The sequence below is a fragment of the Vidua macroura genome, chromosome Z, assembly GCF_024509145.1.
Source record: "Vidua macroura isolate BioBank_ID:100142 chromosome Z, ASM2450914v1, whole genome shotgun sequence".
Taxonomy (NCBI): Eukaryota; Metazoa; Chordata; class Aves; order Passeriformes; family Viduidae; genus Vidua; species Vidua macroura.
In genome coordinates, this window is record NC_071611.1 from 82,477,409 (window position 1) to 82,499,572 (window position 22,164).

The following is a 22,164-nucleotide window of genomic DNA, read 5'->3' on the forward strand; positions in this document are numbered from 1 at the left end:
TCACTCTGTTCCACTGCACAGTGGATTTACCTTTCTTTATTTACAGTTCTTTCAGATCAGACAAGCTGAAGTTGTTTTCACAGCATCAATTATGTGTGTCTTACATTACCCAGGTGTTTTCTTTATCTGAGTTACTTCACCCTGCTATTAATCGTGGTAATTGAGAGTTTAGAGCACGTGAGTAGCAGCCAAGATCAACTGCAGGATATGCCCAACCAGCAATTCCACATGTCACAGCACAGAACATGTTTTGCTTCCACCCACTCATCTTCCTTCAGCTTGGGATCAGAACTTGATAAAAATGTGAAAAGAACCCCACATTCTTTATAAGGTATTTAGAGACCAAATGGCAGAAGGAGGTTGCAGGTAACTATTAAGTGAGGGCTGGTTTTGCAGCAAAGGTCTCAGCACAAGCCTTGTGTGAAGGAGGGCTGACAGCCACCTTTCAGAAGTCACTGGGGCAGGATGACGAGGCCAAAACTCCTCCTGCAGGTGACACTGTGACCCCAGCTTCAAAGCACAGCCCTGCAGCAGTCTGAGCACTCCTGCAGCACAAAACCCAAGCCAAGGAAACAGCTGGCAAGTCCACAACAGGAGCGTGGCAAGGCAGGGTCATCTCTGGGGCTCAGAGGAAGGAAAAGAGTAAACAAACAGAAGCTTCCAGGGAGCTTTAGGAATCTTACAGGGAACACTCACGAGAATGAGGTTCCTGCCCATCAAATTACTTTTTCAGAGCAGGACCACACGATGATGGGTATGGAAAGGTTACAGTTCTGCTTCAGGACAGCAAAGCACATCCCCAAAATTCAGTTATTGTATGTAACTGGAGAAAGTGGATCATCCGTGTTGTTTTTTTCAGTACTTAAGGGGTTTATAACAGAGAGTGAGAGCAACTTTCTACACAGGCAGTTAGGACAAGGGGGAACAGCTTTAAACTAAGGTAGGAGAGATTTAGTTTCATGAAGGAATTGTTCCCTGTGGCTGCCCCTGGATCCCTGGCAGCATCCAAGGCCAGGCTGGACATTGGGGGATGGTGGAAGGTGTCCCTGCCATGGCAGGGGTGGCACTGGAGAAACTTGAAAGTCACTTCTGATCCCAACCAGCCTGGCATTCTGTGATTTTGCCTCTTGAGAAGCTTGCAGTGGTTTTAATGTGCAGTGTTTATTATTTCCTCACAGGAGATAATACATATAATCTCGTACTCGGTATGTCAGCCTAAGTGATTGCATTTATTTAGATCAGGAACTTTCAACTACTTTAATTTTCTAAATCTCTAATGTTTCTGAGTGAAGCTGCAAGGCACCCTGAAAGCCACATATTTTCTTTGTTCAATTACCTTTTAGAGCTCCAGGGTCTATGTCTTTGACATCTCTAGCGGTGAATAAACCACTAAATGAACACTTATATAGACAAGAAATGCAGGAACCCCTACAAGCTTTAAGAAATAAAAACAAGTCTCTTTTTTTCAGAAGCACTAGTTTTCTTTAGGTTCCATACCAAAGACATTTACCACAATCTGTGTAGCAAAGGATGTCAAGCCCAAGACTGTTTTGTGTTTAATTAACCAGGTTTAAACTCATTAGTGAGCATTTCCACAGGGCTAGAACTTTTGATCTGAGTCCCTTCTTGATTTGTGTATGATTTCTTCTGCATTTCTTGAAGTTCATCCATCACTGTTCAAAACTTACAAACTACTATCTACAAAGTCTCTCTCCTCCATATCCAACATGCTGGAAAACACAGAAGTAAAATTGGAACACACCACAACACATTTCCCCAGCAACTGCTATGCCAGTGATCATTTTTTCAAACAAAACTGGGAACTTATATGTACTTAAAAACCTCTCCTAGATGTGTACTACTTTCTTGACAAAAGGCTTTAATAAAGGTCTCTCGGTATGCAAAGGTATTAGAACACACTGATTAAGAAAAACTTGTACCATTCATTATTAAATCTATTTTTGCTTGCTATTGGAACTCTACATCAGCCTAGCCATAGCTTGGGCTCCTGCTGCAGCAGAAATCTTCATTTCTTTGTAACGTTTTGCTTTTTTTTTTTAGGATCTTAGAAGTAGATTTAAAAGCTTCATCGAAATATTAGAGCAAAACCTGCTTCCTCCCCACCACTGAGGATTCCTTGACTCACACGGTAACTCATGACTCTTCCTACTAAACTGAAATGGAATTTTTTTTCAGCTGGGAGAAGAGTGTTTGTCCAAAGAACGTACAGAGGTGTAATGGATTTTTCCTCCTATCAAACAGGTCTTCTTCATCCAGACCTGTGACACGTTAACAAACTGAAAACTACCTCACAACTCTCACTTCATGCTCTCTGACTCATCTGTATGTGCTCACTGACCTGAATTCTTCTAGGAATGTCAAGTTGCTTGACAATGCAATGGAAGCTATTTCTCTTCTGTTTCCTAAATCAGGACATTCATGAGCCTGACATCATTTGCTTAAGCCTTTCACTGTTCAGTATTTAGATAGCATCTCATTGGCATTAGGAAAAACATACTGAAGTTGAGTTTTCCCGAGTATTTGGCTCAATTTGTTGATCCCCATGACACACTACAAGCAGCAAGTGGAACTCAGTATTGGGTAGTTGCAGCACAAAGGCTTTAGAAAGAAACACAGCAGAATCCAAGCTCCTGGCCACAAAGTTATCTCAAGAAATGTTATTTTATTTCTTCACAGAACTTCACCCAGATATTAAGTATTTCCTCACCTCTTCCCTCAGATGCTCATACAGTCCCCAGAAATCCATTAGAGCAACCTTCAGCAGGCAAATGCCAATGCTAAGATTTAGTGCTTTTCCTTCCCAGTCTATAATGTACTTGATTTTGGGATGCAGCTGTTACAAATGTGACTGACTGCTGCTACATAAGCCTCCACATAATTATATTTGTCCTCTGCTACAGAATTACTTCTACATAAAAGATGGATTTCACATTTTCTCCAGCTGAAAGAACATTCACCTCCTGTGTGATTGCACACAGGGCACTGTGACAGCAGTGACCCACAAGCCGACCAAGAAATGTCATTTCCTCAGAATTGATTTTCTTCCTCAGAAGTTCTACAAGATTTCTCCACTTATGCCAGCATATTAAAAAACCAATTATTTTTAAAAATAAGGCAGTCAAAGAAGATAAGCAGGCATACCACAGAGCAGGAGCACCACAGATCAGCATGCCCCTGGATGGATCAGCAGGGAAGATGCCACAGGAACTCTTTCCCCATCAGCTCCGTAAGCACATCAAACCTTTTGTTAACATTCAAATACAACTTGGAGAGAAGGGCGACTCAAGGAAAGAAATCCATCCCAAAATTCAGAACACGTGTATAATTTCCAAATATTTTGGTGGACACCTGGGGAAGTGTTTAAGCAGTGTTTCAAGCTGGCACCTGCAGTTTTAATTGCAGCTGGTAATCTACACTGGTAATGCAGGGAGCCCTTCAAAACTGGGCTTCAAACTCTCAGAATCCCACACAACATGTGATCGATCTACAAAAGACATGAAGTATTTCTAAATTTCCATTCTGCAGCCAGACTGACTTTATTAAATCCTGCATACTTATGGGACAGAGGAATACTGAGACAACTGGGAGAATATTTTGCAGAGGATCCATGACAGATAAAAGCTGTTTTATTTAATAAGCCTCAATGATATTTTCAAAGCTAAGCCAGGTAGGACAGCAATGTTTCATACTCATGGAAGACAAAGATAAGAGAAGCTTTAGCAGTGACATCTTTCCATTTTCATTTGATTCCACCTGCATAAGCCTGCCACAAATCTTGAGTACTCATCTCAGCGTATCTAATAAACCCCAGCACAGGGGCTGCTTAGGAGGTGACAAGGTTACATCCATGCCTGTGTGGTTTTTGCACAAGTAGCTTTGCACAAGTGGTGGTGCTCTAGCAACAGCTTTTGCCATGATCCTTCTCCCCACTCCTACTTACCCCTGAGTCCAGCCAAGGGATTTCCCAGAAAGCCAGGATGAGTTCAACAGTTTTCTTTAAAACTGGTAACTAGATTCAGCAGTTGAAACAGACCTGCTGAGTACTGCCTGATCATTACAACACAGAGTTTATACCTCCCTCCAGAGCTACAGAAAGAAAACATTATTTAAACACTGCTGGCAAACTGCATCCACATCTTCAAAGCTAAGTTGCAACAGCAATTTTTTTTTTAAAGCTGCCCGGAAAAGCCCTACATTTTGGTTACACAATAAAACTGAGGTTGAGATGCAACAGCTGATATAAACGAAGTTTAAATTTTTTCCCTAGTTTCTACCAGTTTTTGCACCTTGTTTCTTTTCAGTAACACCTGGCAGCAGTACATGCTCATTCACAACACTGACTCTAATGTCTACACAAACATACTTCATAAAGGTTTTCCTGAAACACCCCTCAAAGAAACCACTTGATTCTTTCATTTCTGATTAGGAAGTTGGAAGGTGTAATTTTTACAAAGACTATGTTTATCACTAGCAAGTTTTTCATTACAATCAGGGACACTGTCTGCTAAAACTTGCAAGAAGTGGTGCTTTGAATTGGAAATTTATGTAAAGCAACTTACCTTGGATTGTAAAGCATCTTTTCCAAATTAAATTCTTTGAGATATGTAATTACTGCTGCCAGAGAGCAAATAACAGGCTTATCCAAGCTTAGTATTACAGATAGGTTTTGAGGACCTAAAAAAAAAAAAAAAATTTCTTGGTAAATGTTTATTTTCTGGTTAACTCCCTGTGTACTACTAAGGTATTGTAGAAAAAGCAAAATCTGCTTTTGAAGTTATTCTAACAGAAATCTGTAATGTATATACACTGTTTTATGACATCTATAAATCAACATAAAGCAAGGCTCCAAAATAACACGGTTCCAAATAATGCAGAACATTGCAACAGTGTAAACACATCATGAAACAGAAAACATTTGACTCCATGGGTTTTTATTCATTACAAAAATACTAACTGTTGGCGTAACAAACTTCTAAATACACAAACTAAGAATGGAAATCTGACATCTGCACTTTTGTGCACAGTGCTCTACCAGCTGCAACAACAGGAAAACACACTCCACGATACCACAGCATAAACTGGTATTGTTAAAAACCCACACAGTTCAGTTCTTTTCAGGGATGTTTTTAAAGCTGTACTCAGGTAACACCTGCAAGAACTTTAGAACTTAGTTAACAAGAATGTTACTCCTGTCTTCAAAGAGGGCAAGAGGGAGGGCCCAGAAGACTCCCAGGAGCCACCTCCATCCCTGGGAAGGTGATGGGACAGGTGGCTCTGCAGGTCATCACCAAGCTTGCAGAAAGAGAGGTCATCAGGAGTGGCCAGCAGGGACTGGGGACACTCTGCTCACCAAGGGGACATGGTGCTTGAGAGAGCTGGGAAGAGAGAAACCTAAGGAGGTTCAACAAGGGCAACTACAGGTCCTGCGCCTGGGGAGGAATAACCCCAAGTGCCAGAACAGACTGGGAGTGACCTACAAGAGACCAACTCTGTGAAGAAGGACCTTGAGGTGCTGGTGGATGGCAAGTTGACCATGAGCTGACAGAGTGTCCTGGGGACCAGGAGGGCCAGTGGGATCCCAGAATGCATCAGGAAGAATATGGCCAACAGGTCAGGGAGGAGATCCTGCCCCTCTGCCCTGCCCAGGTGAGGCTACATCTGGAATGCTGTGTTCAGTTCTGGGCTCCAGATTCAAGAAAGACAGGGAGTTGCTGTAGAGGGTCCAGCAGAGGCCATAAGGATGATTTAAGAGTTTGGAGCATCTCTTATGAGGAGAGACTGGGAGCTGAGCCTGTTTAGTCTAAAGAAGAGAAGACTGAGAGGGGATCTCATCAATCCATATAAACACCTCAAAGGGGTGTCAAAGGACGGTGCCAGACTCTCTTCAGTGGTACCCATTGATAGGCTGAGGAGCAGTGGCCATGAAATCAAGGGCAGCGAGTTGCAGGGCAGCAGGAGGAAGAAGTTGTGTGCGTGGAGGGGCAGAGCCCTGGAACAGCTGCCCAGGGAGGGCCTGGAGTGTCCCTGTGTGGAGCCATGCCAGCCCCAGCTGGACACGTTCCTGTGCTGCTGCCCAGGGCACCCTGCCTGGGCAGGGCATGGGCCAGATCAGCTCCAGACACCCCTTCCAACCCCAAACACCCTGGGATTCTGTGAACTCTTGAGAAACATTTCAGATGTTGAGTAATCCCCCTCAGCTGTTATGTACATTTAAATTTAAATCTGTCTAAACACACACCTTCAAGCTATGAAAAAAAAAAAAAATAATGGTAGCCCTGTTTCAATTCTATTTAAATAATGCTGCTTTTCCTCCAAGCTCAACACGATATCCCACTGTGCAGAAAATGAAGCAAAGGTGGCTAAAAGCCTGCACGAATGTAAAGGCTAATAGGGTGCATGCTTCAAAGATATTTGGAATGAAAGACCTGTGATGTCAGGCACTTCTTTTGCATAAAAATCTGAACAAACATACCTGCAGTACCAGGCACCTCTTTTGCATAGAAGTCAGTAACCCTCTGGAAGGCATGGCTGTACTCAAAATTGAGGTTTTCCATCCTTTCTATCCTAATTCTGTCATCCTGTAACCTGCAAAGAAAAAAAAATATTTGACTTTCAGGTTTCTACACTCCTTCATGAAAGAGGTTACAAAGGTGCACTTTCTTTTGTCGTTCCTTTGTTAGGAGCTGAATGGGTGAAGAATTAAGAAATGAGGTATTAAAGTAGGTTGAAAACATTTACAAGCGTGCTGTACTTTTTTAAATGTTTCTTCTAACCTCTGTGAAAGTGCAAATAAAGCAAACCCAAACAGCAGCAAGCACAGCCAAAAGAGAGACTGCAAGAGGTGGTGTAACATCCCTGCAAGGTAGATACTAACACCTCTTCACCAACCATAGCAAGCACTGGCCTTATCTCTTCTTAAAGACTTCTGACAAACAAACTTAAGCTGTTATCCTACACCATTTTCTGACCCAGGGATGGGGCAGCTGAGAGGCGTTTTAAAAACTTTTATTCCATTTTCAGTCTCTTGAGAAGGGTGAGACAATGCAGGTGTTATAATTCACGCCATCACAATCAGAAGTTACCATTTCCTAATTACAAACCACTCTAAGTGTTTCCTGGCCTGTCAGCTTTTTGCTCACCATGCTGTCTGTGCCTTAAGGCCAATAATCTAAAATTACCCCCCGTGGGTCCCACTACAATGCACCTTTCATAGCTCTGTCTCTCCAAAGCATCCAGTCTTATTGTGACTCCACCTTTTGAAGTTTGTTTCTGGCTCCATCTCTCTCTCAGCAGTGTCTGTCCTATTCCTGTTCCATGGCATTTCTAAGCCAGCATTTCTTGTCTCGAGGTTTGCATAGGTTTGCACACTGTGGGGGCCTTCTGCTAGGCTTTGAGAATTTTCTATAAATCCATTTCCCATATTTCCCCCTCTCTCTTGGACATCAAAACTTCCTTGATGGCTTTGTTCATCGTTTGCTGTGCACAGTGAAGTACACAAGGCACTATCACTATCGATGCCATGATAACAAACAATAATAAACTTATTCTGCAAAGTTCCTTTAGCCAACGTGCAAAACTCCATCCTTCAAACAAGTCGTCTAACCACGATCCATGGTTTGTTTTAATTTCATTTGTCAAGTCTCTCAGTTTCTGAAGCTGTTTGTGGATGGACACTGAATGGTCAGACAAGTTCATACAACACAGTCTTTCAAAATCTCAACAAATCCTTTTCCCACACCCTGGCTCCAAGCCCCAGCACTCATGTGCTCGAGCAGCCCTTTTGGTAAATCAGCAGGTGTTTCACTGCAGTGGTGCAGGGTCAGAGCCCAGTTCATCCCTCTGGCTGCCCTGGCTGGCTCCAGACCCTGGCAGGGGGCTCAGAGACCTTGGCACAAAGTCAAAAACACCTGTGGCTTCTATTTTAGCCTGTGGGAAAAACTGCCAACTCTGTGTGAGGAATTACAGCCAAAAGGGTTTGAGTAGTGTAATAGGGGAATTGACACAGGGTGGAAAAACAGGATTTTGGGGTTTTTAGAATGTGATTCATGGGTACAAGATGAAGGGATCTGGGCATGTCCTGGCCTTCTTTCCTTTCTCCTTGCCCTCCATGCCCTGCTGTGATGGTGACACTTTTCTGTTGGTTTAAGGCAGAGATTCACTGTCTAACATGGGTGGTGGGCATTGGCACAGATCTGTAAACATCCCACACGTAATTTTGAGTTTATCATGTGGGAGCAGCCCGAGGCAGAGGCAGGCTGCCATGGCTTCTGTACCAGGCAGAGCTCGGCAGGTCAGAGAGAGAATGTTACAGACAAGGAGAAATAAACAACCTTGAGAACCTCACACACTCCTGACCTCTTCTTCAGCTGCTGGGCTGGGGGACAGGGACTTTTACTATTTCAGGGTCATTCCAAGCAAGCAGACCCCATCAGTGCAGGAACACCCTTCAGCACTGTGTCACGAGGTGAGGGGTGATACCTGGAGAGCAGCACAGCACCTCTGAGTCAGCCTTCAAAGACACGAGGGCCTTGCTGCTGACCACCTGTGAGCAGGGCCTGAGAGAAGCATTTTTACGCACAGATTTTATTTTTCATTTCCGCCCCTTTATGTTTTCACAGCAGTGAATACAGAAAAGCAAGGCTTAACAAGGTCTGCAGAGGTGATTTGTAGAATGGAAGCCAAAAAGGAAGGCTTTCTTTTCCATTTCACTGGATGGTTCATGCCACACCTGTTTGCTTTCTAATCATTAATTGGTGTAATTTTCTTTAATGCATTTGTGATTTTCTTCCCTTTTATAACCAAATGTATCCAACTCCTTAGCATAAACTCTGGAATATGATAGTCAAAATCAATATAAGTTCAGTGAATTCTGACAGTATTTTTGTTTGTCAGCTCAGTGAATGAGAAACGTTCAAAATTATTCACTAATTTAAAATTATTAACTCAGTGATCTGCAAAGATCTTCAAATATTTTAATATTTTTATTGTAGATACAGCAACATCAACTGTATATATGACATTCTGACTGAAGAGTATGCACCTGATATTTTAGATAAAGTAAAAAAATTGGAAAGCTACAGATTCAATGTGTGGAAAAAACCTAAATTTTTAACAAGATGCATGAAAACAAAGTTTGTTACAGAAGGTTTTCATGTGTGTCCTTTGTGCAGCAAGATGATCACCAAAGGCCATTTTCCTGATTATAGGCAGGGCGATGAGTCGATGCTTATTTTATCTCCCCAGCCACCAATGCCTATTCAAATCAGAAGTCAATTCACCATCAGCCTCTGTAAACATCACTCTTGTCAGGAGCTCCAGATGAGCTGCAGTTCAGCTCTTCCCAGCTCCCTGAAAACAAGCCATGCTCTCAGCCCCTGAGCCCGTCAGAGATCCACTCAAAGCGCCCTCAGCCCCCCCTGCCCAGTCCTTCTGCACCCCCTGCACTGGACACGGAGTGACCAGGGAGGGATGAGCCCCCCGTGCCCCCCCAGCAGAGCACCCTGCTCCTCCCAGCCCCGGCACTTGGTGCAGAACTGCCTCTGCTCTCCAGATAAATTACAAAACCTGCCCGAGGACACCACCACCACCCACAGCCAAGGCTCTGACACAAGTGTGCCCACAGACAGCTGAATAAAGGGTGGGATCCTGCAACACACAGAGGCACACTGCACTGCAGTAATGCAATAAATAATGGAATAATGGAACAATATTGTAATAAACAAATATTGTAATAAACAAAGTAATAATGTATAACGTAACGTGTGCATCCTAACCTACACCGTCTGTGCTCCTGTTACTGGAGGGACTGATTTATTTGTCACCCTGCTGGCAAAGTGACAAAGGATCAACACTGCTGGGTTTAATTCCTCTATTTATCTGACAATTCAATGCATCAACTTAAAATTCGTGGCCTAACAAGTGCTGTAGGAAAAATATTTAAAAGAGAGCTCTCAGTTTGACAGAAAGGTCTCTTAAGAAAAACATTTATGAAAATGCTAGAAGCTAAAAGGAAACAACATAAATAAAACTAATTTACAGAAACTGACTCAAGATATCTAAAAAAATAGTAAAATCTTTGATTAAGATTGAGCTTGCTTTAAGCACAAGAGCTAACTGCACTTGGCTGAATAAAGCAGGAACCACTTCATTGCTGCTCTATAATTCACAACTAAACAGGCATAAAGTGAATAAAGACTTACTGCAAAACAGACATGTCCAAACTGAGTTTCCTTAAAGCTCAGCAAGTCCTCCTAAGGAAAGCAAGTAACTGCACAATTTTACCTTTATCCTGCCATGCCCATTCTCCTTTAGTACATTCAAATGCAGAGATGCACAGACCAAAATTTCCCTGCACAGCCCTGTATCACAACGATGATGCAGAATTTGGGATGGTGTCTGCTCCTAAAATTTGTACTTCTGAATGCTAAGCAGAAGTGCAGATCTGTAAAGCATAAGTGATTTATTTATTTAAACTTTAAATTTATTGATTAATTAATTATAACTGCTCTTAATATGATAAATTTATTCAAACTGCTCTTTTCTCTGCATTCCTTATAGTTTATTCTGCTGGGATGACCAGTCTGTCACTGCAGGGAAAAAATGCCAGCACTGCCCAGCAGGGCAAGGCAACCTGAATGCATTAGTCCTTTCAGATATCCAAGCACACTGTGTCACCTTCCCTTATCACCACACTTGGCAGGAACTGCATTTCCTTCACTTGTCACCACTGGGTTATGTTTGTTAGCCAGCCTGTCCTAGCTCAGGGTGATGCCTTAACAAGGCTGCCCTGGAGCAGAGGCTGGGCAGAGCTAAAGAATAAAGCAGGGATTGATTAAAAGGATCTCCTCCATGGATCCACCTTGGGCAGCACCAGAGCCCAGCCAGGGCTGCAGCCAAGAGGAACCAAAAAGGTCCCAAAATGCACGAGCGCTCCCGGGGGCTCTCACTGGGATCAGCTCTGCTCCATTTGCACCTTGCAGTTCATTGTCCCATTCCAGCTTTAGCCCAGGCACTCCCATCCTGCTTGTTTTTCTCTCTCCAGCCCACGCTGTTTGTGCTCCTGGGCCTGAGCTTTGGATCATTTGTCCTTGGTGCCCAGCTGGAGCAGGAATTGTTTTGTCTCCCTGCTCTGTGCACAGAGCTCACCATCCCCTGATATGAAGCCCAGACCCACACACCAGAGCAGCACAGAACCCAAAAAATAGAAAAGCTTAAGCTGAGGCATCAAGGGGGCTTAGTTCTGAGTATGTCTGTGGAAATGGAGAACCATCCTCCCTTTTTGGGTGAGCCTTGGCACGGAGCTGCAGCAGCTTCTCTGGCAAAGCCTCAGGGACATTTCCAAGCAGTTGTTCTTTTGGCATGGAGCACACACATTTTTTAGAAGCACAGCTTTTTCTGCAGGCAGAGTCAAGTGTTTCCCCACGTTTGCTCTGAGCAGCTTTCAGATGCCAGAGATGGAGACTGCTGCTGCAAAAAAACCAGCAGCACAGTCACCTTCTCTGAATATCTGACACAAATGGCTGCTGTCCGTGAAAACCAGAGATCACCACATGGTGTTATCAGCATGTCACATACAGCACAGCACCCCACAGCACCTCCAGACTCCAAAATGCCCCATCCCAAACCCCTCCTCAATGCCAGAAGCTGCTGCTCAATGCCCAGAAGCAACTCTGACACACTTTAATATACATACACACATATATGTGTATCTGCCTACTCACAGGCATGGTACACGCACAAATACACACACACAGAGGAAAACTTGAGAAAAACTCCTTGCTTGCCTTTTTCCATGCGAACCACCAACATTTCTCAACACATTTTCTGATTTTCTCAGGAAGAACTACATCTGAAAAGAACTCCAACCACACTGACAAGCCTGGAGCCTGGAACCAAGTAATTCTAAGAAAACATTCTTTTAGTTTTAGGAACTCAGAGGCAGGAGGTGCCAAAGAAAGGAGAACAGAGAAAAGCAAAGGGCTGTGCAGGCTCTGCAGGAGACTGCATCCCTTCTGTCAGGGCAGAATTAGGTAGCACAGGACAAAACACAAGCACAGCTGTATTCCAGCAGCTTCTGCACTCACAAATAGAAATCATCTTCAGGCTTCTTCAGTCTGCCTGTCTGAAGAATGGGATGAGACACATTGAGACACTCATGTCTTGGAAAGTAGAAAGGATCAAGAACTGCTAGGAAATTATTTATTATTAGCACCTAGGAATAGCCAGGATGAGCAATAGTCAACACGGAAATAAGGCAATCCCAGCACACCAATTTAATTTCCCTCAGCTGCAGAGGAGCTGGCTCTGTGGACAGGGAAGACGCAGATCCTGTACCTGCCTGATCTCAGGGAGGCTATTTCACAGCCTCACACGTCCTCAGAGCTGATGTGCAGAGCATGATTCACAGGGAAGTGCTCTCACAGAACCCTACCAAACAGGCTGGAGAGCGGCACTCGGGCTGGCAGCAGGGCTCCCTGTGAGATGAGGTGAGTGTTCTGAGCTCAGCACTGCCCTGGGAGCACTCTCTGCTCCAGCAGCACTCACAAAGGCAGTCCCAGAGAGGGCAACTCCAGCCCACTCAAACACGGCGCGAGGCTGAGGCGGCCGCAAAGAGCGCTAGAGAAACCAGCTCACGGTGTGGCAGAGAAACCCCTGAAATGTACCCATTTTCTCCATCATGTATGGCTGTGAACAAACACATGGAGGGACAAATGAAGCCCTAACCTCTGATGTAGAAGTTCTTTCCACTCAATACCTCGAGACTGTAGAGTTCACTAGCTTTAGCATGACTGATGACAGTCAATATGTACACGCCTATCTTTAAAATCTCTTTCTACCACGGTGCAAGGCTCAGTTTATCAAGTAGATCATCAAACCATGTCCCAGCACAGGGCAGCTCCTACCCAGTGACCAGCACTGCTTACAGGAACTGCAGTGCTTTGTGCAGCTATCAGATCCCACAGCTCTTCAGAGCCACCACAGTACCTTGCCCACATGTCCAGCAATATTTACTTTCCTTTATATACACAGATATATATTTGTGTATTTCAAATATATACAGGAATACTGGACTAAGGTCACTGTTTATTTTCTAGTATGTTCAGCTGTCTGTTCATTATGATCTACCTAATATGATACTGGTGGTTCTTTGCTCTTAGCTCAGATTGCTTTTATCCAGGACGTGGGGAGGCTGCCACTGAAAAGACATTTTGGGAGGTAAGCTGAACTTCTGCCTGTAGTTAAAGAGTGTTTTGCAGGAGGTGTCCAGAACGTGATGCTGGGAGGATGCAGCTCACACTGGTCTGGTCTCTTCAGAAGCCTGGACCAATCTGCCCTGTGCTTGTCCCACTGCTCCCTCCCCCTACACTGTGACAGAAATGTGCCACAGCCTGGTAAGGGTTAAACAAAACAAAACAAAACAAAAAAACCAATAACAGAAAAAAGAAATCAAACAGCAACAAAAACCAACCACAAACAAACAAACCAACCAAGGCAACAAGAACACTACAAAACAAAGCACAGGAAAACCCTGCCCAGTATCTGCCATATTACACAGACAGTGATGAAATAATGCTATTTCTGTTACACCCCACGATGGACAAACAGCTGTTTCTGAAGCATTACGGAGCATTTCATATCCCTGTGTTTTTGCCAAGTTGTAAATAAAATGTTAATTATCTTTGTTCTTTCCCATCAGGTCATTTTCTGAATTTTCTTTCAGCGTGGGCCTTAAACTTCATACAACAATGTACAGCTGGACTAGCAAACAATAAAAAGGGAGTAATTACTCATTAAATTCAACACTACCCCTTACTATTGTGTCTGGTCTCAACTGCTGTGCAGCTGCAGCTTTGTGTGTTTACATCACTGCACCTCCTGACTGCCACAGCACCCCTCTCTGATTCTCTTTTCTTCACACTACCACTGCTGCTGTGCTTTGTAATTTAATACTAAATCTGACTTTTGCTCATACCCTTGCTGGTGATTTCTTGAGCAAGCTCAAGCACACTCATTCAGGACACCACTTAATACTATTTTAGTTTCTTTTTGAATTACAAAGCCTTTTAGAAGGCTTTTTACCAAAAGGGGCCTTCTAAAAGCAAGTCTACAACACCAGACAATAGGTTGGCAGACAGAAAAGTTGAGTTCAGTATTACTCATTGTATAACTCAAGATTATTGCCACTTTACTTAGCACCACTTAGGGAAAAAAAAAAAAACAACCAAACTTTGAAGTGCTTAAAAAATATTACCAATAAATTAAATAATAAGAAGAGCATGACTAAAAGAAACCAAGGAGTTCTGGGCAGGCAGAGCAAAGGAAAAGATGACAGAATAGCCTTGAAAGAATTAGTTGTGAGACTCTAACACGAAAGCGTGGGCTATCACCTTGTTCTAAACAGCAGCATTTCCACTACCTCTGGAGAACCCCCCAGCACCCTCAGTGTGTACCACACAGCCTCCCCAAGTGACTGCACAGCTCTTTGTTCCACAAGGACACGTGCTGTCTGATCACACTTGTCCCGACTGACAGGAACACGAAACGTTCTCATTTTCAGCAGCAAAAACTTCTGAGCACAAAGCACTTTTCTCTGTCTCTCCTGTAATATTTTTGCAAAGGCTCCCCACCTACCAGATCTGTCAGTGAAGTCGTAACCATTGTGCTTCTGTCAAATCTCTGCCTACTGCCATCAGCACTCACCATCACAACTCCTCTCTAGCATCAAGCTGATGGAGGAAACAGTCAGTAGAAAACTTCTTATTCAAAGACATATCTGCTCCAGCAGCAGAAATAACAGTCTAAATTCAGCTTGAACAAATCCAAGCTCAATGCTTAACGATATTTCCCAACTATTTTAATTATCCCCCCCTTCCCTTACGCTGTCTGTGAGCACAAAAATCTCCCAGGCATTTTAATTTCAACATATTTGAAACCACAGTGGCCCTCAAAATATTGGAAGTTACGTGGGTCATACACATACATATGCAAAACACACACACAGTGCTTTGTCCAAAAAACAAAAGCGTTTCCTAGGTGAGGCTGCTTAATTGAAAATTTAAAAGCAGACAGCTACAGCACAACATACTTCTGGGAAGAATCTTAAATTCAAGTGAATTACTTCTTCACAGGATTGAAGAGGACCCCAAAACGAAGCTGAAAGCTGCAGGATGTGTCAGCCACAGAAAACCCACAATGGTTAGAAAGACACGGAGCTGCCCGAGAGGCTCCAGGGCAGGCACAGAGCGGATCTGGGCTCTGCAGCATCGCTGGGCTGGGCTGAGCCTGCGGGAGCTGGGCCTGGGCAGGCTGGAGCAGGGAAGGGCGAGAGGGGATCCCGTCCATCCATCCAACATCTGCCAGGGCTGCCAGAGGCTGGGCCGGGCTCTGCTCGGTGCTGCCGGCGGCAGCGGGAGCAGCGCTGCCCATAAAATCAAGGGCAGCGAGTTGCAGGGCAGCAGGAGGAAGAAGTTGTGTGCGTGGAGGGGCAGAGCCCTGGAACAGCTGCCCAGGGAGGGCCTGGAGTGTCCCTGTGTGGAGCCATGCCAGCCCCAGCTGGACACGTTCCTGGGCAGCTCCAGAGGAGCCTTCCAGCCCCAAACACCCTGGGATCTGTGATACAGGATTACTGCTGAAGGAGGAATCAGATTTGCCCAGGTGTTGTAGATGTTGGTGAACTTAATGGGAAGAATGATGATGTTTAATTTTATTTTAGAAGGCTGAATGGTTGTTTTATTATAATTATGTTATAATACATTAATATGCTGTATAAAAGAGGATACTAAATACTACATGCTACTTTCTTTAACTATTATATTTAACTAACTTACAACTCGTGACCTTGTTTTCTAGAGCTTAGACACAGGTGGATCTGATTGGTTCTCAGGCCTAAACAATCTACTATAATTTAACTAAGAGTTCACTCTAAGTAAACAATTCTCTAAACACATTCTATAAGAGAAAAACATAGAGCAGAAATAGAAATTGTTTCTTCTTTCATTTCTCTCTGTACACCTCAATAAAAAATCTTAAGAGAAAAAGAAATGTACTTACCACACCCAGGTAATTGGTAAAAAAGATACTCTACAGACTAAAAACATCAATAGGAAGTAGAATGGAAGTCACCACCAGCTTATGAAACATCATTTCCAATGATTATGTAAGAAATAACTGAGATGGTGACAGACAGGGTCCATCCATGTCTCTGCTTTAAATCACTCTGAGCTAACCTCCCACACTGCTGCCACTAATCCACCTGCCAAGAACTGTCAGAAACATAATTCCTGTTCTTTAATCACAAGAATTGCTGTGGGAATTTACAAGGAGCACTGAACATCCAACACAGACCTCAGTGAGAAAGCACACTGCCTCTGCAAGCAGCAAGGCCACACCTGGATCTTCCACCCATCACTGCACTGACACGATTTCAGTTCAGGGGATTTAGGGTCATGCCCAGGAGAGGGGGTGCAGGTGCTGCTGAGGCTTTTACACACCTTGCTTTGGGCTGCAGACACACAGAGTGCCTGGTTTCCAGCTCCCTGGGGATGGAAAAGCTGAAAGGCCACAAAAAGAGACAAAAACCTCAAAAACATCAAAAACAAAAACCCCCAAAAAAAAAAAAAACCCAACCCCAAACAAAAACCACAAAAACCAAACGGAACAACTAAAGATAAAAATCCACCCCACTGAATCCTGTTGATACATGCTCAGGCATCATGTAAGATTACAGACTGACTTAGTCAGAAAAAGTAAAATTAAAACTAGCCCATGTTGCCCTGATTTTTAAAAGTGTTAAGTTTTCTTTTATAGTTCTTTTCAAAGTTCTAAAGTTCTCATAAAACTTCTTTAGCCTTCTGATAATGTTTACGTATTTCTACTGGAGTTTTCACACTCTTCATGTAAATAATGATTGTTTTGCATTCCTCTTTGTGGGAGGAGAGAATTGATGGACTGTTGGTTTGACCAGTGTGGTTGGAGAGGTGGCAATTCCATCCTCCAATCCACTGTCACCTGGAATTCTATAAATACCAGATGTTAGAATAAAACTCTCTTTTTTTTCTCTTTTTAACTTACCAAGCTTCTGTGTGCTCATTTCGTGTCCATTAGCGACAAGCTCACAATAGCTCAGTTTAATTTAAACACGAAGGAAAGTATACACATCACTGTGTTTTCAAGCTATGATGGCACTCAGGCAGAAGACCTGCAATTGTTCTTTAATTCTTTGTTTATTCTAAGAAGTTAAAATAAAAAGTTGCAATAAAAAGGAGAAAAAAATCTAAAATATATCTTCAGGATTTTGATAATTTTATCCAAATATTTTTGCACAGATATTCTGGATTATTATCTTTGATAAGTAACTATATTCAAAATAAGTATCTGATTGATATCCGAATCTGAAAATTCTGGATATCTGCTCCTCTGGATATTAGCCTTCATTAAAAAAAAAAAAAAAAAAAGTGGAAAATACATTCACTCAGGCTGCAGAGGAAGAGAAAACCAGCATGGTGATTGCATTCCATTATGAGGGGGCTACAGCATATGTCAAACGAGGACAGACTAAGGAAATTAAATTCATCTGACACGGGGAAAGTTAAGAGGGCATCTTCTAGCACCCCGGGGGCATTCAGGAAGGCCTGGAGCAGATTCTTCTGAGAGGTGGACAAAACCAAGCAGCCATGAGCTGCATTCCCTCCCACAAGACCAACTAAATGTTCAAACAGGTGATGCAGTGCAGCTGGGGGCTTCCTTTCCTTGAGTGCTTCCCAAAGTGGACAAAAACGTGGAACACCTGAGCTCCAGAACGCTCATCCAAGCCAAATTTTCCCAAGATTTTGAGGGGAAAAAAAAAACATTCTAAGAAACTGTTTAAGTCATCAGGCGTGTTATAAACCAGCTGTAGACCAATTGCACAAATAAGAACATGAGCACAGAGAGTGGCTGCACAGCCACTGCTCCTGCAGACCCTTCTGTGCCACAGCAAAGAGGAGAGCACTCAGCATTTAATGCACTGCTAACACAGCCCACTGAGGGGCTCTGGGATGGGCCTGAAGCCTGCTCTGTGCTCACACCACAGCTGATCCGCTTGCTCCTCACCTCAGGAACCCAAGGTCTGTGCTCTGAGGGGAAAAAAGGGGTTTTCCACACAGGAATTCCCTTAGCCTGTGCTCTTGTAGAGGACTTCACCCACCTACACGGTAAGAGGTATCTTCTTATTCCCTTATCAATGGGCAAACTCCATCTGCAACAGGACGTACCATTCAAGCCAAATATCCAACCAGATTCTTCAGCTGAGACTGTGGCAGAAAGTCTCTTTTTTTTTTTGGTTTTTGGCACGTGTAACTCACTGCTCACATTTCATTCTCCTCTCACGCCACTGACAGAACCACTTGAACCAACTCCAACCAAAAGGATATGATAGATTATGTAACTACTTCATCCTTCCCTTTTTTCTCCTCAATTTGGAGGCTCAGCATTTGGGACACTAGCACATTCAAGTACCCTCTACTCTACAGAAATAAAAATTTTAAAGCCACAGCAGGATCTTCCAGACGTCAGCATCTGTAATTACAGACGTCACCAGAGACCATAAAAAACCCCAAGTATTAAAAAGCTCCATCCTAAAAATCAAACCCACTGCTCTGAAGACGTTTCAATAACCAATCCAAATCTGCCTTTGTACACGGCCTGGACCTTGCAAAGCCTTTTTACACTTTTCCAAGAAAGACCCAGCTGCGTGATGCTCCAGTGCATTGTCCCTAATGACCTCACAGCTGAAAGAGGCTGGAAAATTGTATTGCCCCTGATTTTCTTCCAGAAATGTCTCCATCTGAGCTCTCCACCTATGATTAAAATAAAAGACTCCCAATTCCAAGCTCACAAAGACACTTTCAAATATAAACACAATAGGCAAAGTTCTGCTCTGGCCCCACTCTTTTCTTCTTTGCAATTACTGGAGTTATTCTTCAATGCTGTCAAACCGTGGCAGCATTTGGAACAAAACTTTTAAGATGTGAGTAGGGTGATGAATATAACAATAAATCCAAGTCTGAAGTAAGAAAGAAACTCCTTAGGAAGTAATCTGAATGAAAGCAAGAGAAGACATAAAAGAGCAAGAACCTTTATTGTTACATGTGTTAACTCGGCAATTAATACTGTTTTCATTCTGCACTCAAAAACCAGAAGAGGCTTCAGGGTTTTGGTGCTGTGCATTAATGGCATGTTATTTTTAATAATTCTACTTCAAATACAAATTTGGTTCTCATACTTCTAATTAAAAATATAAAAAAAAAAAAAGCCCTGAAAATGGTAGACAGTTGTTGAAATAAGGCTTCAAACCCTGAGAGCTGTGTGCCCATGACCAAGCTCTGGTTTCTGAAAGGAGGAAGAAGCTGCTGAGTTTGGTCATTGTTTGCACAATGAGAAGTATGGTTTTGACACAAAGTGAGGGTGGTTTCATCCCCAGAGATTCCCTATTCTGGGAGCTCTGCAGCTCCCAAACTCCTCACAGCTGGGCAGCTGAAACATGGGACGGGTCCAGGAGCCCTCCTGGCACCTGGGGACAGCCTGGGAACCAGCCCTGTAAAACCACAGCACAAAACACTCTGCCCCTGCAGGAAGATCTGCTCAGCCTCAGCCCAAAAACACCATGGAAGTCTCCCTGCTGAAGCAGAATTTGGCACGGGCAACTTCTCATCTCCCACAGATAAAGAGCTTTGCATGTTTTGTAATGGTTTTAATAGAGGCTGCTGGACAGAAAACGGGATACATCTGGCTGGGCAATTACACTTTTAATTAATGTCTCCTTTGATAAGCTGATACAGATTTAAGAGTCCATTAAATGTGATTAATTGAACTTGTTAATTTTTCAACAAATCATTTCAGGCTTTCCTGTGAGATGTACAAAGATGCTTAAACACAGTCTCATCTCTAACAGAATAAATACAAGTAGAGTGTTAACAATTCTATCCCCTACATAAAATATTTTTGCCTTAATCCACATTCCTGTAATCCAAGAGTGGGATGTTTTCACCAGAAATTGTTATTTACCTTGATTTCCTGTTCTGTGAAAAGCTAATACAAGAGAAAAAGCAAGGCAGTTGTTCCCATGGGTAAATTTAGCATGTAACTTAACAGATGCTGCGCACTATGTAATTTTTCTTTCCAAGGATTTACCATTAAGGAGCCAACTGCAAAAAGCCACTTAAATTATTTTACAAATGGAACAAAAAAACATTTCGAGGAAGAAGGTGAAGGCAGCTTGGGCCAAGTGGTATGCTTTTAAGGAAAAAAAAAAAAACAAGAAAGAATTCTAAATTGAAATTCAATTTATCTCATGTTTACTCTTTGGGGGCTGGCAATGGTTCAGCTCAAAATACAATTTTAAGTACCACAAGGCTGCACATCATCTCTGGAGAAGTGAGCTGAAAACAGGTGGCAGACTTTTGTCTTTGCTCTGCCTGGGGCTTTTCAAGTAAGTCAAAAATTGAAGAAATAAAAAGCACCTTAATTCTACAGACAATGGATACTTACTCCAACTTACTAGATTTGGTAACTCAAGACTGAAGGAAACTGAGTAATAAATCCTCTGTTATTACCAACCAATTAAATGGTCACAATATTAGAGGGAGCAGAGGGATAAAAGTACTAAGTGAAACTGAGGTTTTTTGTCAGATAAAAGGTTTTTGTTCACAAGACACAGACTTCTGTTCACAGTGTCTTCTAAAATACAAGAAGTTGTATTAAACTTGAAGTTGTATGTCGTTGTTTTAAAATTCAAGAAGTTGTTGGCATAATATGTCATATGGCATAATATAAAGAATATAAATATAAAGAATGTATTTATATTCTTTATAAAGAATATAAAGAATGTTCCCAGCAAAATCCCAAGAACTCCTTTCACCCAGCTCAGCATGAAGGGTGCTGCTCTAGATTCTGCTCATGCTCAGTGATGAGCCAGAAGTATCTGAAAACACACCCTTGTTAACATACATTAATTCCTTCATGTTTTTGAAATCCTTCCTGTGCCCGGGCTGCAGCAGAGGGATTTCAGATCCTGCTGAGTCCTCTCTCAACAGCCAACTCCAAATGTACCACTCTCAACATGGCCACACTCAGGACAAGCTCTCTTTCTTTAAAAAAACAAACAGAAAAAGGTATTATGTTAAAAGAAAGAGGTTTCTTGGTGTTTGTGGGTCTCCATTTCCTGCTGCAGCTCGATAGGATGCCACAAAAACTTTTGCCATGATCAGATAAAAAGGGGCTGTGGGAACACAACTCCTTAACCCTCCTGAAGTCAATTTTTTACTTAACCCACCAGCAGCACTCCAAAGCTGCAGGTGAAACTCCATGTTGGGGCTCCTTTCCTCAGTACATTAAAAACCAAACGTGTTACTCTGCAATTAATAACATCTGATAGTGTGCTAATTATGTACCACGGGATGATTAATTTGATAGAGTGCGTGCCTTCCCCTCTGCCATGGCTCAAAAATTACATCATGGCTTTGAGTGCTGAACAGCAGATTCCAAAACAAGCATTCCAAAATTTAACTTAGTTGAAGTTAATTTATGAAGTTAATTTATGGCATTTATGAAAGCGTTTGTTTGCTTAGGCAGCCCAAGGGCACTGGCATTCAGCTTCTGGTGCCAGGTCAGCTCTGTGCTCTGACTCTGGCTGGGCCCAAAAGCCGGGGCACGTGTGATTTCTCACACCCTGACTGCTTTGTCACACAGGGCTATTTCCACCTAGATTAACTCAAAGCACCAATCCCAGTGCTGCCTTCCAGAGACAAACCAAGCTGGGATTTTTTCTCAAAGCCATGAGGAATAACAAGTGCACTCCATTGGCAATATACACAGGATGCATTATGGTAAGGCTTAACTTCTCCACTTCAGGATGCAAATTCATGTGCTATCTTTTCAGACAATTAAAACAGCTTCACAAATCAATTAATACTCTAAGTAAGGATTTCTGACAGCTACACAACCTGTTTCCCTTTAATTAAAGGCTTTCCCCCCCCCCCCTCTTCCTAGCTCCCTTTCTCTCAAATGAATATATTTTTCTTTTTTGGTTTTTTTTTTGGTTTTTTTTTTTTTTGGGTGGCTTCTTTTTCCTCAGTTTTAGTTTTGAGGTCTTTTGTGTGTGGTTCT

At 42.8% G+C, this 22,164-nt stretch overlaps 1 protein-coding gene across 1 annotated transcript in view; it reads right to left on the reverse strand.

The window, feature by feature from the left end:
- MSH3 (mutS homolog 3) overlaps positions 1-22,164 on the reverse strand; it is a 97,150-nt gene that overhangs the window by 56,575 nt on the left and 18,411 nt on the right. The window contains exons 9-10 of the mRNA XM_054002553.1: positions 6,494-6,606; positions 4,581-4,695 (exon numbers count right to left, since the gene is read on the reverse strand). Coding sequence (XP_053858528.1) covers positions 4,581-4,695; positions 6,494-6,606 — 228 coding nt within the window. The remainder of the gene's footprint in view (positions 1-4,580; positions 4,696-6,493; positions 6,607-22,164) is intronic.